Genomic DNA, 18,868 nt, shown 5'->3' with positions numbered 1-18,868 from the left:
GTCGTCCAATGCACGGCACGAGCCCTGACACAACATTCTACGGATTTAAACAAGAGCGCATATTTTTTGGTTGATTGACGAAATTTTATGAGGCGAGATAAAGTCAAGAGCAACTACTATGCAAACAGCACGACCAAGATGTTCCTTGTTACGCATCGCAAACAACTGTCAAGATGAAATATGAACTAGAGCGAAAAAAATCTGTTAGGCTAAGGCGATGTGATTTCATTCAAATAGGGTATTTACGTTGATTGTTGCATGCAGTGTCAGTAAATAAATCATTAGCTTTTGGCGTAACATGCTGTTAACACATCCAACACTGACTATATACCATAAGCTCAACTGTTAACTAAGGTTGCAAAACTTGGTGCAGCAAGTTGAGCTCTTCTCATGTTGCACGCTATGTCCAAAAGGAAGTATTATGAAAAATGAATGTACCTTAAATGTTATTCTCTAGGATTATAGGTTTGGACCTCTAGTTTCAGAATCTGTGCGGGTTAAAATATTTCATCTTGGGTTTTTTAATATTTTTGATTTGTTTCCTACTTTCCCATACAAATGTCGAAAAAAGTCATTTTAAGGTCAAATTCATCCCATACAAAAATGTATGGGAAAAAACCCAAGATAGATGATTTTAAATCGCACATATTCTGAATCTAGAGGTAAAAAAATACGGTTCTATCGAAAAATATTTGAGGTACATTCACTTTTCATAATACTTCCTTTTGGACATAGCGTGTGTTGCAATCGGTTTGAGCATTTCCTATTCTATTCCCTCTGATTGATAACTTTCATCGACCAGAACGACCGTAACTTGAAGTTAATACGACTATGCATTCAAAAGTTTTCCGGATCAGGAGAAGTTATAAATTATCAACTTGATGCTTTTGTAGAAATCATAGTTAAGGTCATAGGCTTATCCTTTGAAAATGTAAAATTGCCTCAATAGAAGTTAAAACCCCAATGATATACCTAAAAAATGCCATTTTTAGCCAAACTGTTCTATATACCTACATCCAGACAAAAGAACACCCCCTTTTTTGCAACCCGTTATCATCAATAGATAAGATCCCACCGATTGGATTCGTGAGCCATCAGTACGAACGATCGATATTGGGTGCGTCTTTTCATTACCTTGACATCGCCACCTCCCGGTTGGTATCCCAGGTTGTCTTTGGAGCCAATCTTCGGCCTGGCACGGTCTTTGAAGTCCATTTTAAGCGTTTCAATCTTTTTGTCACCTCCACCTGGTCTGTGGCTGGCGTTTTCTAGCGAGCCTATCTTGGGCTTCGCATTCCATGTCAGCTTCGTGGTTACAATCTGTGAAATGAGATAATGGTTAGAGTCCATTTGCGTAAATTATGATTTTTTTTCCGGGAGAGACCAGCAACCATGCGTCTCCATATGGGTTTTCTCAATAATCGCGTAGAAATAGTATCAATATGGTATACCTAACACTTTACGCCCTCAACTGCCTGCCAACTTTGCCAACTGCCAAATTGAGTTTATTGTACAATGGACTGTAACTTTCATACTAGTGAAAAAAAAAGTATGCAACTCCTAAAAAAGCAATCAATAATAAACGAATAAATTAATAAATTAATTAGGAAATACAAATAAAATTTCAAACATATTCAAGTCCGTAACTGCGCCGGTCACGTCCTTACTAACATACAGGAGATGTAAGGGATGTCGGTGTGACGTGCGTTGTCCTTAGCGACTGTGATCACTGAGAGACTGGGACTGAGATGAATGGCGTGGAAATGGCCTCCCATGGCAAGGAGCATTTGTTAACGGAAAAAGAGAAAAGTTACATGATCTAGATTTACCTTGGAGGCTGCTCATAAGCTACGCAGACGAAAATTTGGCCATCTCAGATCCCGTCCCTCCCTCCTCGAAGGCTTTTGTTCATACAAAAATTTGTAATTGTGTATGGAGCGAAGACTTTAGTCAGAAACATAAACCAGAAGAAGAAAAATAAACCAGACCCCTATAAGTCTACGCGGCTCATGAAAGGCCACATGGAATTTGACGGAATTACATGATTCAAAACATTTGTTTTCATCTTGACTGAAACATAACACATGTCAACACCTAGAGTGTCGAACCAATCAATGATTATTGTAAATGTAAAAAATAACAAAAAATTGTAAGTGAGAAACTAGCATTGATTTAAAAACTTGAGCCGATTTTTTCAAAACTTGTTGAGTATATTCAAAAAAAGTTGTTTCATTTTTTTTTCTTTTAAACTGACCATATATTGGTATTGGCCTACTTTTATTGTCAAGGATAACATACTGAGAAGGGAACATTAGAGAGAAAGATTCCTTCAGCTCATTCAAATCAATTTGCAAAATACAAGATTCACGTCTAAAATATAATATTTTTATTACAGCTCATTAAATTTTGAACAAAAAATAAAATAAATGAAAAATTGTCCCTTGATTTCACTGATTTTTTAAAATTTGATTTTTCATATCCAAGTAAATTATAATTAAAAGTTACAATTAATTATGCGATCCCAAATAAGCTATTAGGGTAAGTGTACCAATTATGGCTATAGTACCAATTATTCGCTATAGTTGATTTTCACCCTTTAACGATGTAAATCAACAAGACAAATTTTGTGAACAACAGATCACGTTTACAAAAGATAGTCGCACTCATTTAAACTCCACATTTTCCTCAAATCATGGTAGAAATAAATCATTTTCCTTAAAATTTCGGCTTCCTTGCTCCCTTTTTCGCCATAGTGCACCAGTTATGGCTAACCCCATAAGGAATGCATGCAAATAGTGCGAAAAGGAACCGAAGTTAAAAAATGTAACCATAACTGGTACAGGGTTCCTATCATTGGCACACGCTGTAATAAATACTAAAAGTAGTTTTGGCTCCGTTTCTATATTTTTCCTGTAAAGTATGGGAACTAAGCTGTCTTTTAACTTATTGATGACATTCGTTGGTCTTCTCGTTATTTTTGTATAAATAGCTTTCCTTAGGTAGTGCCATAATTGGTACACGCACCCTATTAGTACTCCAAAAGTTTTCTACTCACCTTTTTATCGCCTCCTTTGGGAACGTAAGCATCGTTTTTCGCTTCGATTCTGGGAGCTGCCTTGATGTCTAATTTCTTGGTTTCTATTTTAACGTGTCCACCGCCTGGTTTGTGCGTTGCATTTTCTAACGATCCTATCTTAGATCTAACCACCTTCAAATTCGGCGAAGGAGCTGCACCGACTTGGATCTTATTCATTGGTACTTCTGTTAGGGGAAAAACAGATCGTCAAGGACGGGTTGGGTACCGACCATCCAATTCAACACTTACTTTTAATTAATGGTTCGGTTGGAGTTTCTGGTGTTTTAGCAGTAAGACGTTGCTTCGAAGTGCTTCTCGATCTTGTTTGGGGAGTTATGCTCTCTGGCCTCCGCAATGATGGAATCTTAGTAGGTGATTTCAGTGGAGATCCTGGAGAATTTGGACCATTTCGATCCTGATAGAAAATTAAATAGATTAATCGATTACTATGACACAACTAATTGCTATCAGCACCACCTTAACCGATCTTTTCAATGAAAATTTCACTCTGTTGTTTTTCTTGTAGATTTTGTCTCTGATCATTGAACAGTTTGATCTAGTTACTCTCCCTACAAACCGGTAGATTAAACCTTATGTCACGAGTTTCTCAATATTGGAAACTGATTTTAATACTTCCTATGCTATAAAATGACTAAAATCACAGAAAAGAACCAATCCTTAGCACAGTAGCTACCAAGCAATTCTATGTTGCGGATGTCGGCAGAAGACTGAATTTTGGATTCACTCTGCATGTTTGCACAAGCAGGCAGACACGAAAAATGATTAATATCGCGAAGCTTAATGAACCATGACTTCAGCCCATATTACTTCTCCAGTTGTTTGTTAACGACATTTTATTCGATCAAACGTCTCGGAAGGAGCAGGTAAACTAACTGAAAGGCACGGTAGGCAGATGATTTGCAGTCTTTACGATTCCACAGAGAAGTAGACGTGACCAACCTCTGGTGGCGTTCACATCGCGTTTGCTCGAGTTTGCTATTTTTATAGTATCGACACCTCATTCATAGTTTCAGCATTGCTAAAAAATATTCCGCGCGTAAGTTTAATTTGAAAATAAAGGTGTGAATGTTACGTCTGTTTTCTCTGTTATATCTTTCTGATGGTGGCGAATTTGTTAAATGGAACCATAAGCAGAAAAGGACAAAACATATAGCATCGAAGGAAAAAACTTAGGCTTGCTAAACTTTTAATATGCCTTAACAGACTGTCGTCGTTAGTTCTTTACCCAGCAAACCCTCATGGGACCGGTCGGGGTACAAGGAAGCATAGGACAGGTCGGGCAACTTACCCTGCTAAGAACTTTAGTCATAGGTTAAGAGAGAAGAAGGGGCTTGCTTGTGCACGCCTGAGCAGCTAAAACAGCAGCGTTTGTTTCTCTTGTAAAGAGACACTTATCTTCGACCGAGTGCCAGAGAGGGATTTTATGCTATTCTAAGCATCATGTTCCTCCGGAAATTTAGGGGCTTGTTGGCCGGCTCTGCGCAAGGCAGCCGTAGAAACAAAATGACCGAAAAGCCCATAATAGCATACAGAAACGAATGGTAACTGCAGATCTCTCAACTTCATCAGAAGCACCCACATACTTGTTGATTTGTTGAAGGATCACGAGTTCGGCATCGTAGCGCTGCAGGAGGTGTGTTGTCTAGGATCTATTGTGTGAACGTTTGGAGGTAACCGTATATCATCTACCACCAGATCTGTTCAAAATTTCTTAAGCCATTGCCTAGCTTTAGGCGTTATTCGCAGTTTAGAGGATTTTAATCTTTAAATAACTCAAAAAGTACAAAACTTGTAAGAATTTGGACAACATATCCGAAATCAGCGTCCCCGAATTTAATAAGTAAGGGTATTTTCAACACAAACGAACATTGATCACTGACATGATCAATGTTACCCCAAATTTACAAAATAAAAAATTAGATTAAAAAGCTTATTTAAACATGTTTTAAAGTTTCACAATACTTTTTCGAGTAGCTTAACACATACTTAGAGGGCCCGTACTTGTTTTAAAAATATAAAACATGTAACGTTTGCCTTAACAAGAGAATTATTCAAGAAAGATGGAAAATTCTGATCAATGTTACCCCGGATTACGGTAATAAAAAAAGGCATGACAATCATATCCACTAGGGCGACCGTGTGTGGCGTTTGTAGGATTGAATCTTTGCTGGTGTAAGTGACCGTATAGAGAGCGAATCAGAATGCGATAAAAAGGGTGATACAAGTTTAGCTTATATCAACCTTTCTGTGATTATTACGTTGATGCTTCGCGGCACTCTGTTCATATAACTTTGAAAATCCATATTGGCAGTGATAGTAAACACCAAGATAGCGTCTTCGGTCAGCTTCCCTTTCCGGAAGCCGAACTGGTTACCATTTACACCCATAGTGTACCTCAATACTCTGTTGATTATGACACATTCGAACACCTTCTTCGGCGTGGCGAGCAAGCATATTGTCTGTATGTCGACAGGTTACCGGATGCTTTGTCTGCATTAGACAATAAGACCGGTCTCTACTTCTTCCAATACTCTAGAGAGCCAACCTTGTCCAAACATTTTAGCACAGCAGATCTGACCATCTTGTAAACCTTACCAATGACTGACCTTTCAAATGGATGACCTGAGGTCATCCGTAGACTACACACTTTTGCAATTTTTGCATGTTTCGGTGACTCTATACTTATCGCTTGCCGCAGTCCCCGGCCATTATACGAAATCAGGCCATGGAGGTCATGACACAGAAAGAGTCACACGATAATCCTCTTCAGCATCTCTGGGGATTGCACTTAGAAGATATAACAACTCGTGCCTTAGCCATTGCGGCTCTGTAGGCGTTACTCCATGGATCTGTATCGGTACTCTGACACTGATCGTCGTTCATCCCGCTCCTCATCAGTACTTTCTCGCTGCATCCGTCGCTTTGCCCATAAGCAGGCGCGGTGCGGGCTCGCAATATCTTGAGTCCATGAGTTTGTAATGAGGACTTTCCTAAGCAATATGGCATCGCATGTACTTACGCGAGAGCACCGCTTCATATTGTCACCATTTTGTCCGCAACCCAACTAGAGATGAGCGAACCGTTCGCGAATGGTTCACAAGAACTAGTTCTAAAGAAAGAATGCCTGAACTATCGTTCGTTTGAAAAGAACGGTAGTTCTCAGTTCTTGCAAAAACGATAAAACTGAATATCCATTACAATCGCTCCTTCAGCTTTTCCAAAGAACGAATATCGGTTTCTGAGGCAGCGAACTGTCCTGATCTCTTGAAAGAACTGCTTCGCCTATCTCTAAACCCAATTATTTATTATAATATACGTACTCCACTAAGTAGGTAACCAGCAGTTGCTGGTATGCATCACAGTGGTTTAGGTGTGCACTGTGGTTTACCTGCTGGGGATCTTTTGAAAACTGGAACACTGGGATTCCCGTTGTGCGGGTATTTCTAGGTAATGATCAAATAACTGGGAATACTTTCTAGGTTTAATCACCGCATGACTTTATGATAATTGAATTTTTATTGGCTTTTCTCGGCAAACGTAATACTACTCAAAGAAGGAGGGAGTAACGAAAGTAATGAAAGAAACGGTGGATAGAATCGCAAGTGTGCGACGAGAGAAATTGAATAGAAGTTGAAAATTAACAGAGGGCCATAATTGAACAACACAATCACAACGACGACCCCTTTGCCTAACGTCCTGGGTTTGAACGGCTAGGTACTAGTAGTTTGATGATGACTACTAGCCTGTCTAGGGCTTGAACGCCTGTCTAGGGCTAGTAGTCATCATCAAACTACTAGTACCTAGCCGTTCAAACCCAGGACGTTAGGCAAAGGGGTCGTCATTGTGACTGTGTTGTTCAATTATGGCCCTCTGTTAATTTTCAACTTCTATTCAATTTCTCTCGTCGCACACTTGCGATTCTATCCACCGTTTCTTTCATTACTTTCGTTACTCCCTCCTTCTTTGAGTAGTATTACGTTCACCGAGAAAAGCCAATAAAAATTCAATTATCATAAATAACTGGGAAGTTTAAAAAGCCCTTTGCCTTATGGCCTCCACATCAAACACATGTATAAGGTCTCAGGTGGCTGATAAATGCTCAACGAGCTTACCGGCCAGCCCATCTTGAGCTTCCCTACTTGTGTCCCTATACATATACTAATCGGCATCCTTATCGCCTAGGATATTTTTTTTTCCTTCTAAACCATAGGGGGATAATCTGCTCAACAGACACCCTAACAGAAGGTTAGGGTAGTGTAGGTCTGAGGCCGTCTACTACAACAAAAGTAAAAGCCAGGACTACTCTCTCCTCGTACCCACTAAACCATTCCTATGGTCGCCAAACCCTACGTCTCTCCGGAACCACCAAGAAGGTATTGCTTCAGAGAGGGGCTAGTGCACATCGCACCCACAAGGTTAGCTGCGTAGCCTGCAGCAACGAACATCGATGACTCGCTTTGGAGAGTCCATCACGGTAGCATGCTGGCGCTTAGCCAGTTTCCCGAGTGGTCCTCGCCACTCCCTTTATCCTCGGAAGGCGGGCAGGGTCAACCCCGCCCGCGCCCTACTGCTGAGCGGACATCAAGAACTGATGCCCACATGCAACCACGGTGCTCCATTTACCGTTATTATAAAATAAAATATACCATCAAAACCTGAACCGCCATTCTCTTTATTTATCTATCCTACACCTCTAGACAAATTTTTAAAATCATCGTTGGGCGTATTTTTGAGTTACGCCCTTTTAAAGGGCCTAACCCCTAAAAAATCGAGTTTTCTATAGAATAACACCATATTTCATAACAGAATCATGAATTAAAGTCATCAATAACAGAAATTATCATGAACAATATTGAAATTTGATAGTATGCATCCATATGACTATCGGTGGAATGCATTTTGTATCAAAATTTGTCATTACGTCAATATACGGTAGAAGTTCTTAGGGCCTATAGAAAGCAAACATTACATTGGTGTAACAAATTCAAAAAAAAGTATTGTGACTCAATATGTCAATAGATGTTCACATTACTCTCCGTCAAGGCGATAGTATTCACATGCTCAGCACCAACATTTCAAAAGGACGTAACTGATCTTCAACACAATATCTTATCTCATAGCTGTAGATCGAATCTCATCTTTCCCAGGACACCAACAACCTCTATCGGAAAGAATTGCATTTCCTCCGTCCAGTAGTGGTTGTACATTGCATCGGAGAGATAAAGGTTTGGTTTCGGCAGGCATTTTCGCCATTTCGCAATGTTAGCAGCGATATATTAAGAGCCATACAGCAAATCTGCCTTAAAAACAATAGTCAAAATTTGTCAATAATATTTAAACACAATTTAGACAAAAATGAATATGTCTGTGTGCCACATATCTTAAGTTATAAGAATAGAAATTCAAAATATCGAAAGGCCATAAGACAAAAAGTCAGAACAGGCAACAAATAATCAAACATAATATTCTGGATGAAAATTCTTTCTTCTTTGAAAATATGTAGGTAAGACCTTTTGCCCCTACTAGTTTAACTTTTCTTCGACCTATTGTCCTCTATATTTTATTTAATTTCTGTAGCAACATTTGAAAAAGGCCCAACAGGTTTTATGCCTTTTTTTCGAAATCGCTTCGAGGGCCTAACAGCAGCCCACTCACGCAAATGAACACCGTTATCCGAAAGACCGATGTTTGCTCTATCTGAAAACGGTCTTAGTTTGTGTGAATAAGTTGACGGGGGCTCAGGAGCGACGTGTGAAGTCATTGTTTACCAATGCTTGTATGCCCTTTTCAAATAATGCTCCAGATTTGTATGATTTATCTTCTCAGCTTCAGAATTTCAGAAGGGCGTAACTGGTTGATGATACGGCTCTTCTACGGATGTAGTTTGCATGTCACCCCTCTAATGTAAGCCATCGAAAGAGGAGCATTCTTCTTGCCTAGAAGTGCCACGTCACAGCTTTGAAAAAAGAGGTGTTATTTTGGAAAGCAGTTACGCGCTTTTGAAATGCTGAGGCTGAGAAAACAAAACGTAGAAATGCAAAAAAAATCAAAGACAATATTGCGCGTTTCGCCGTAGATTATCGCACAAAAATGTTCAACATCGCTAATAAATCGTCGCCAGTACATCATATCGTGTTCGTGTCTTCTACAATAAGTGCGGAAAATAGCTAAGGATTGACCGCGCAGAAGACACCGAAACAATTAAATGTAACCGCGCATATCTATTTACGTGTTTGCTTAACTTTGCGCGATAATTTTTCTTGTAATGTATAATAGGTCCCTACTATACAAAAGGTCTTACCTACATATTTAAAAAAGAAAGGATTTTCATGCAGCCTTTTATGTGTGATTATTTGAAGCCTGTTTCGACTTTTTGTCTTTTGGCCTTTCAATGTTTTGGTTTACTATACTTTTAACTTAAGCCGTTTGGCACACAGACATATTTCTTTTTGTTCAATTTGTGGTTGCCCATATTTGGCTATTGTTTTTTAAAGCAGGTTTGCTATATATAGAGAGTGTACGCTCTCAATATATCGGTGCTAACATTTCAAAATGGCGAAACTGCTTGCCAAAACCAATCCTTTATCTCTCCGTTGCAATGTACAACCATTACTGGACGGAGGAAATGCAATTCTTTCCGATAGTGGTTGTTGGTGTCCTGGGAAAATGAGATACGATCTACAGCTATGGGAAAAGATGTTGTTTCAAAGTTCAGTTATGTCCTTTTGAAATGTTGGTGCTGATATGCATGTGAATACTATCGCTATGACTGACAGTAATATCAACATCTATTGACATATGGAATCACAATACAATATAATTTTAACACATTCATTACAATGTAATGTTTGCTTTCTATAGGCCCTAAGAACTTCTACCGTATACTGACGTAATGACAAATTTTGATACAAAATGCACTCCACCGATATTCATATGGATGCATACTACCAAATTTCAATATTGTTCATGATATTTTCTGTTATTGATGCCTTTGATTCATGATTTTTTTTATGAAATGTGGTGTTATTCTATAGAAAACTCGATTTTTTAGAGGTTAGGCCCTTTAAAAGGGCGTAACTAAAAAATTCGCCCAACGATGATTTTAAAAATTTTTTCCAGAGGTGTAGGATAGATAAATAAAGAGAATTGCGTTTCAGGTTTTGATGGTATATTTTATTTTATAATAACATTAAATGGATCACCGTGGCAACCCGATCTGACCTGCCCGCAAAGGAAGGGTATCACTACCCTTCAGACCCTATCAGATGCATCCGTAGGTTGCAGACAGCAGGGTCTCACCTACCCCGACTCTTGCCGGGGACCCCTTTCCAACCGCGGGCCTGACCCAGTAGACTGACGCCACGACAGCACCGCTACCGGGACTTCCTCTACGCGGCCACATAATCGCTGTAAGGGTCGATCTCGACCGCAGGGCACCGGTATGACCTACGAAGCCGACTCCGAACCCCTGGACCACCTCTTGTACTGCATCTGGACTAGCCACTCTCCGAGTCCACGCGCCACCTCCTCTGTAGCTCCCAGACGATATGAGTGATAGCCGTTGAAACGGCGTTCCAGCCAAACTCATCCCTACACATCCTCTGGACCAAGTTGTCCGGGTTTGTGTCCTCCCCGCATGTGGCAAGCATGCGGTCACGCATTGTGCGAAAACGCGGGCACACGAACAAAACGTGTTCCGCCGTTTCCTCTAAACCATTGCACACTGGGCATTCGGGAGAATCCGCATGCCCGAAACGGTGTAGATACTGTCAGAAGCAACCATGACCTGTAAGGACCTGTGTCAGGTGGAATGTAACTTCCTCTCCTCTCCTCTCTCCTCTTCTTGGCGTAACGTCCTCACTGGGACAAAGCCTGCTTCTCAGCTTAGTGTTCAATGAGCACTTCCACAGTTTATAACTGAGAGCTTCCTCTGCCAATGACCATTTTGCATGTGTATATCGTGTGGCAGGCACGAAGATACTCTATGCCCAAGGAAGTCAAGGAAATTTCCTTTACGAAAAGATCCTGGACCGACCGGGAATCGAACCCGTCACCCTCAGCATGGTCATGCTGAATACACGTGCGTTTACCGCCTCGGCTATATGGGCCCCTATGTAACTTCCCCATGGCGCCTATTAATCCAACTATCTACCCTCGGTATCAACCTATGGGTCCACCTTCCTTTGGTGGAACTGTCCCACGCGCGCTGCCATTTGACCATAGAGGCCATCCTGACAGTCCTGCGTATGCCTCTTGTGCCGCGCATTTCGAAGCACTCCATGTCCTCACTGATAAGAATGCTGATAGGCACCATACCAGTAATGACGCAGAGAGTGTCGTGTGACACGGTACGGTACGCGCTCGCAACCCTCAGGCACATAAGCCTGTAAGTACTTTCCAGCTTCCGTCGGTAGGATTTAGTACTAAGCGCGGTGCCCCACGCCGGGCCGCCATACCTAAGTATGGACGTAGCAACACTAGCCAGAAGCTTTCGCTTACTGGCGTACACCGCAGAGCTATTGGACATCATCCGGGACAGTACCGCAATAGCTGTGGAGGCTCTTTTACAGGCATAATCGACGTGGCTACCGAAGGTAAGCTTATCGTCGATCATCACGTCGCGTAGGATATAGAGTGCTTTGAAATATACAGCACGAGGGACATACGCAGGACTGCCCGACTAACATCAAAATGTCAACGTGTAAGGGACAGCTCCACGAAAGGTAGGTGAACCCACAGGTTGGTTCCAAGTGTATATATTTGAGTTAACATGCGCCATTGGGGAGTAATATTCCACCTGACTCAGATTCAGTCGGGTCATGGCTGCTTTAGACAGTGTTTATAACGTTTTTGACATGCGGGTTCTCCCGGGAGCAGAGGGTGTATGCAGGATTTGAAGAAACTGCGAAACTCGTTTAATTCGTGCGCACAGTGCTAGTTACATGTGATGATGGCAGGATTTTTGACAATCTTGTCCCGAGGATGGGACTGCAAAACAGACCCCATGGAGGTACAGAGGGGGAAGCAAGGAAGTATGAAATTTTTCCATTCAATCGTAAAATATAGTGACCCAAACTAGGAGTTCGAATCCCGCATTTTCGTAGAAAAAAAAAGATAAAATTCATTCGTCAGCGTTGTATTGAACCACCCCAATAATTACTTTAAAATGTATTGTTAAGAATCATAAACTTACCTTTTCCTGCGTTGATTCGTCCACTCCACTGTCATTATCACCTTCTGTGGAAGAGAAAATCATACCGTTAATACACAAACAAACCATTTCATTTTATTATAAAAAGCTTAAGGAGAACAGTTGTAAAATATGCTATTCAAAACAAGAAAAATATCCCTCTTACTATTATCCGCTGATGGATGATCTCTATCCATGGAAAGGTTGCTCTTGAAAGGGCTACGACCACGAGTTTCCACGTCGGGCTTTTCAAGAGCATGGGGCGGAAGGGGGGTCTTCCGATAGGGTTCCGAGTTTCGACTGCCGTTCGTTTCATCTGGTAAAACGAACGTGACTCGTTCGGTTCCACCGGGTGTCGTTGGTACCGTTTGCCGGGGTTTCCCCACTGTTGTTGAAGCCAGTGGACGTGATGACCCCAAGTCCTGTGGCTTGCTAGGTCGATTGATGTTGTCGGTCGAAGGAACGCGGCTTGATGGCTTCGACTGTTCGTCGAGAGTTTTTTCTGAGTAGCTCAAACCGTCCAGCGGTTTGTCTGCAGAAATCATATGCTTCTCTTTATATACAATTTCGTTCGATTGAAGTGGTTGAGGCGATTGTGCGATTCTTAAGCTGTCCGAAGGCTTCATGTAGTTTCCAAGTCCGGATGGTGGCCTTGATGGTATGGACATTTGACTGTCAGATCTGTTGAAAGGTGCCGATGTCTTCGATGTTGGGCTCAACTGATCATCGGGAGATCGCGATGATGCCATTGGAGTGATTTTTCCTATAACCACGTCATCATCATCATCTGTAGACAAATAACTGCTTCTAGGACTATCAGTTTTACCAAAGCTCAAATCTGATTGCATCCTATTTAACGATTCGGGAGAGTCTCTTTCAGATCCTGACTGATCGAGGTTGCCACTTTGTGCTGGTGATCTGAATGGCATCGACGGTGGTCTATTGTTAATTATTTGCTGAGGAATTGGTGAAGGTCTATTTTGCTGAGCAACAGAACCAACTATAGGAGGTTGAGATTGTCCTATGTTTGGTGGCCTCATCATTGGAGCTCCTGGTCTGATTGGTTGATTAGCTGCTGCCGTTGAGTTTTGCGGGGAAAATGGAGGCCTTACATTCTGTGGCATAATATTTGGGGGTCTCACTTGTTGGGGCGTGGTTGGACGCATATTTTGAGCCAAAGGCGGTCGTTGCATGTTAGGCTGCTGCTGCTGTTGCGGTGGTGGCATTTGAGGTCTCACATTTGGAGGAATGATATACTGCCCAGGAGGACCGGGAGGTCGGGTGGGAGGAGGTGCTCCAGGTCTTTGCATCGGTGGCCCCATAGGGCGCATGTTTTGGGGTGACATTGAAGGATTGGGCGGCCGCTGTGTTCCCGGTCCATTTTGGCTCATTATTTGTCTTGTTCCAGATTGATAATAAATTGACGCTGTATGCGGTGGAAATGCACCAGTTTTCAAGGTGTATTGGTTACCTTGTCCTTGCGGTAGCGATGGCTTATTATGAAGATCGAGAATTTGTGGTGCGATTATAGGTTTGGCGTAAAGCTGACGATTCAATGGTTGCGGTTGTAGTGGTGGCTGCGGAGGTGGCTTTGGGGGTGGCACAACGGGTGTTGGAATTGGGGAACCAGTTGAAAAGTCACCAGGATCTGGTTTTGCCGACACAAATGGAGGATTCTGAATTAATGAAGAATAGGTTAGATGGTTTTCACATACATAGTTGAAAGGGCTTGTGTATGACCAGCGGTACTCAATGCTCATCACTATAAATTAAGCATGATTATAATAAATTACCCTGATTTACTGTTTAGATTTATAAGTATATAGAACATGTCAGTTCCCTAATAGCACTATATTAGCTCCCAAGCCGAAGCGATTACTTGCGTATGTTGAAACATCCATTTTCTCCCAAATGTTTGATCACGAGTGTTTATCTATATTTCAATTGTGTTATTTATTCGAAGCTTTGAGCACTGATAGTATGTGGCGAGGGTTGATTGTAATTCATGCTTTAATTGAAAAATAACTTAAGACAAAAAATTAAGTATGAATAAAATATAACATCAATTGTTTCGTTGAAATATGACAAGATATTCAAACAATAATTATTTTGTATTGTTTCTCACTTAGACTAAAATAAAAACTAAGCATATATTTTGAATATAGGACCTAGAGATTTCGTAACCATTCATCATTTTTATTAGTAAAAAAAAAACGGAGCAAATCTTTACATCAATCAAAGGGCATCTGCATCAAAAGGAGAAGTATGTTAGCATTTTTTCAATTCTCCCCTCTTTGATTCATAATGTTTATCATGGTATCACGTTCCAAAGAATAAATTGAGCATGGTTGGCGTGAGAAGCCTCGACGATACATTACTTCGAAGCACGCCAATAACGCAAATGCGAATTTTCTAACCATAATTAGTAACAGTCTGCAACTCGAGTAGTGCCGGTGTGAAACTACATTCTACCTTAATCACTGTTTCGGCGCAATCTTTGCCAGACTTTCTCCTACCGCATGCTTACCATTTTCTCGTACGCACTCTTTTCTTTCTATGGTGAATACAAAAATCAAAACGAGTTGTTCATATTCTTGATCGGCTTGCTTTTAGGAGTGGGTGGGCCTTTTGTGAGTGTGTTTGTATCCGAGTTTGAAAGCAGATTGCTTGAGCTCTGTAGGTCGTTACAGTTTTTGAAGTTAGTGTCTTTATTGTGTGTCCTGCCTGTGGGTGAAATACACTTTAATTTGGGTTAGAATGACTATTAATCGAACAACAATGTAAACAAACTAATGTGATAACACTTCTGGCAACTTTTAAACATTGCTCTATTACTTTGATATTTATGTACATTGTATAGCTGCTATCGGCTGTTATATACAATCTCAACGATATGCTGTAAAAGTAAGTCAATAAGAACGCACCTCAATGGTGTTTTGTGTTCATTCGCTAAAAGGACTTATTCAAATACTATTGGTTTGAACATTTCAGTATTAGATAAATTCTAGTACTAAAAAACTCTTATGGTTTGGTCTTCCTACACAAAACAGATAAGTGTATAAAAGATAAGTTTTGGAAATTTTTGGCCAAAAGAGAATTTTTCAAATGTTGGTCTGTTCTATCTGTTGAAGCTCAATAACTTTGCCAATTTCGTGCGTGTGTTACATGTGTACTACAGGTGTGTAATTTAGCGGTACGCTATTACTTTCCGTGTATTAAAATGAATATTGGCAATAATACTTGTATATAATCTCAAATGGTCAAATATTCTACTATGGGCATCAGGGTTCTAGTGCAATATAGTAACAATAATAAATGCTTTCGTTGGGAGTATGGCATAGGCCGAAATGGATTATTCTACATGGATACCATTGGAACCATTGAAAAAATGTTGACTATCATTAGTCATTATACATAAAGAAAAAAACTGAATGGTTTTTTTTTTCGACTGTTCTCATGAAATTGTCAGTATGTATTGATATTCATCATATGAGAATTAATTCAAAATAGCAACTTATGAAAAAGCTGAAGTAAAGCAGAAGAAAAGGAGGGTCCATATAACCGACGCGGCAAGCGCATGGGTATTCAGCAAGATCATGCTGAGGGTGACGGATTCGATTCCCAGTCAGTTCAGGAAGTTTTGATGAAGAACATGAGGAACATGAACATGTTTGACAATAGAGTATGTTCGTGTCTGCCATTCGATATACACAATGCATATGCAAAATAGTCATTGGCAGTGTGACGCCGGAGCTTTACGGTTTTCGGATGTAGAAAACATACACTGTAGAACTGTGGTCTAGAACTAACTTTATTACTAATGCTAAGCCTTATATATATGAATGAATGTACAATACATTCTACCTGATTTGACTCATTATCTTTTGGGTCCCTTTCTTATTATCTCTACTTTGTTATCGCCGCCACTATCGGTGCGTCACTATTTTCATTACAATTTATGGGTCTCTTTCTTGGTCCTTCGTAGAAGATTAGTTTATGACGTAATTGTCTTGGGTAGCAGAGAATTATCAACTATGCGCATATTGCAACTAACAATATGCCATGCGGTGCGCTGTATAACTTAAGGAAAATGACAACTTGAGTTTGAAATGCAAATTGATTGATTCGCGTTCGTTACATTCCGGACCCCGTAAATCTACTAGATTTACAATAATAATTGTCGATAAGCGATTTATTACTTATTATATGAAATGATATTAATATTGTCTTTTTACTTAGGACTAGACATTTGTGTTGAATTTTGGATACACATTTCCTCTATACAGGTTCATTTCTGTTTCTTCTGTTTCATTGTTTGGTTGTTGATTCTCTTCTGAACATCTATTATTTTCCATTTTGTTTACCGTCTCCCTTCTAATGTTTTTATGCGACAAAAAATTAGTTAATGAGTCCCAGAATGATGCTATTAGTTTCCAACTGAAACCATAGATGTCATATAATATCTGACTATGTATGATTGTATCAACAATAAATTTTAAACCTCGAGCGAATAGGTAAATACCGATGAATGTTGACGTAGTGTTTCCCAACCATGTGCTCCAAGACAACACTTTGTTCCAGTACTTATGTATTGCACCATCAATTATTTTCTCAGATAATAAAGCATCAAATCTAAAGCCTTGAGTATTAGGATTTTGTCCAGCTAAAATTTTATAAACTACAGAAGATGCTACACGTCTTTCGCCTTGTTCTACTAGATTTACAATAATAATTGTCGATAAGCGATTTATTACTTATTATATGAAATGATATTAATATTGTCTTTTTACTTAGGACTAGACATTTGTGTTGAATTTTGGATACACATTTCCTCTATACAGGTTCATTTCTGTTTCTTCTGTTTCATTGTTTGGTTGTTGATTCTCTTCTGAACATCTATTATTTTCCATTTTGTTTACCGTCTCCCTTCTAATGTTTTTATGCGACAAAAAATTAGTTAATGAGTCCCAGAATGATGCTATTAGTTTCCAACTGAAACCATAGATGTCATATAATATCTGACTATGTATGATTGTATCAACAATAAATTTTAAACCTCGAGCGAATAGGTAAATACCGATGAATGTTGACGTAGTGTTTCCCAACCATGTGCTCCAAGACAACACTTTGTTCCAGTACTTATGTATTGCACCATCAATTATTTTCTCAGATAATAAAGCATCAAATCTAAAGCCTTGAGTATTAGGATTTTGTCCAGCTAAAATTTTATAAACTACAGAAGATGCTACACGTCTTTCGCCTTGTTCATATATCATGTTCCTCATTTTGACCAAACTGTTGGAATCATAAACCCCACTCTCCATTAAGTTTGGCAATGGCGTGTATGACCAGCTGGTAACAATATCAGTTGATAGTTTACTTGGCGCAGTGGTTTCTCGTAATCTTCCATCTGTGGTGTACCATCTGCTCCCAAATTTGAATTTGGCAGGAAGTAGAGGAGTACACTCTATTTCTGTTCCTAATGTTTGTAAAACGCGTGTAACTGGAGCTAAAAACATTGACACATTATTGTAAAAAACGGGAATTTCTTGATAACATTGCTCAGTAAATCTTGGTGTAATGTAAACAGGTTTACACTCCAAAACGTGCAAAACTTCGCCAGCGACTACTGCTGTGTAACCATTTCTCTTCATTATGCTGCTGACGAATTCATTCGGGTTAAGCCTAGCCAGTGTAAGCTTAGTTTCTAAAAGAACTTTATCTAACTTACACATTTCAGCCATAACCATATTGTAAATATCATTTAAAGATTGACCAATATAACTTTCTACAAGAGTAATTTTGGAATTAAAATAAGTAAACAAATCCAAATTTTTTCCACTGTTTGCTTTTCGTGTAAATGGAGATCTAATACTCTCTGTTTCAATTATTAAAATTCTAGGATGATCAGTAGTAAATCCGTTGTAACCACAAATGCGAGTATCTTCTCGTGTTTTGATCGAAAATACTTGCTTTTCTGAAATAGTGCTGTAAACCACTGAATGAGTTTGCTTTATATTACCCTCTAAACTTGTAGTTTTATTGACAAGTCCTTCATAAATTACTTCAAATTCAGTTGTTTCACAGGACTGATTCAAGTCTACATTCCAGGTCAAATAACCTTCTTCGGAATCTAGACATGTTCCAATTGAATACGAACACATTAAACCATTTTTCAAATATATCTGATCATTTTCAAGGTCAATATTTGCAATATAGTCGTATAGAGCAATCTCGTACTCATAATAAACTAGTGCCCCAGTCCATGTATAGAATGGTGTACTATATGTGCCTCCGTTGCATGAATTTCCAGTCACGCTACCTACAATAAGCGTTTCACCCCTTGTAGTGGAATTTAACTTCAGCTCATTAATTTGTCTGTCATGAGTCAGCGATACAATTCCTAAAGCGTGTACCTTTGTACATTCTTCTGAATTGAACTCTTTGACGATGTAAGAATATCCATACTGATAATCTGAAGTATGCGAAAATGCTCCACAATGTCTTATGGACCTTCGAATTATTACCTTACATTGAAGAACTTTAGTTAAACTTTTTACATTCCTTTGTAAAACCTGTAT

At 39.7% G+C, this 18,868-nt stretch overlaps 1 protein-coding gene across 5 annotated transcripts in view; it reads right to left on the bottom strand.

The window, feature by feature from the left end:
• LOC109419299 (uncharacterized) overlaps positions 1–18,868 on the bottom strand; it is a 65,196-nt gene that overhangs the window by 10,242 nt on the left and 36,086 nt on the right. For all 5 annotated transcript variants that reach the window (XR_009996333.1, XR_009996332.1, XM_062846014.1 and 2 more), the window contains exons 2-7: positions 14,815–15,011; positions 12,454–13,963; positions 12,291–12,334; positions 3,326–3,491; positions 3,056–3,261; positions 1,135–1,320 (exon numbers count right to left, since the gene is read on the bottom strand). Coding sequence is in view for 3 of the 5 variants with exons in the window: in XM_062846014.1 (XP_062701998.1) it covers positions 1,135–1,320; positions 3,056–3,261; positions 3,326–3,491; positions 12,291–12,334; positions 12,454–13,963; positions 14,815–14,817 (2,115 nt within the window). In the remaining 2 variants the exon portion in view is untranslated. The remainder of the gene's footprint in view (positions 1–1,134; positions 1,321–3,055; positions 3,262–3,325; positions 3,492–12,290; positions 12,335–12,453; positions 13,964–14,814; positions 15,012–18,868) is intronic.

This window comes from Aedes albopictus, chromosome 1, assembly GCF_035046485.1.
Source record: "Aedes albopictus strain Foshan chromosome 1, AalbF5, whole genome shotgun sequence".
NCBI classification, from domain to species: Eukaryota; Metazoa; Arthropoda; class Insecta; order Diptera; family Culicidae; genus Aedes; species Aedes albopictus.
This window is presented reverse-complemented; position numbering and strand designations above follow the sequence as displayed.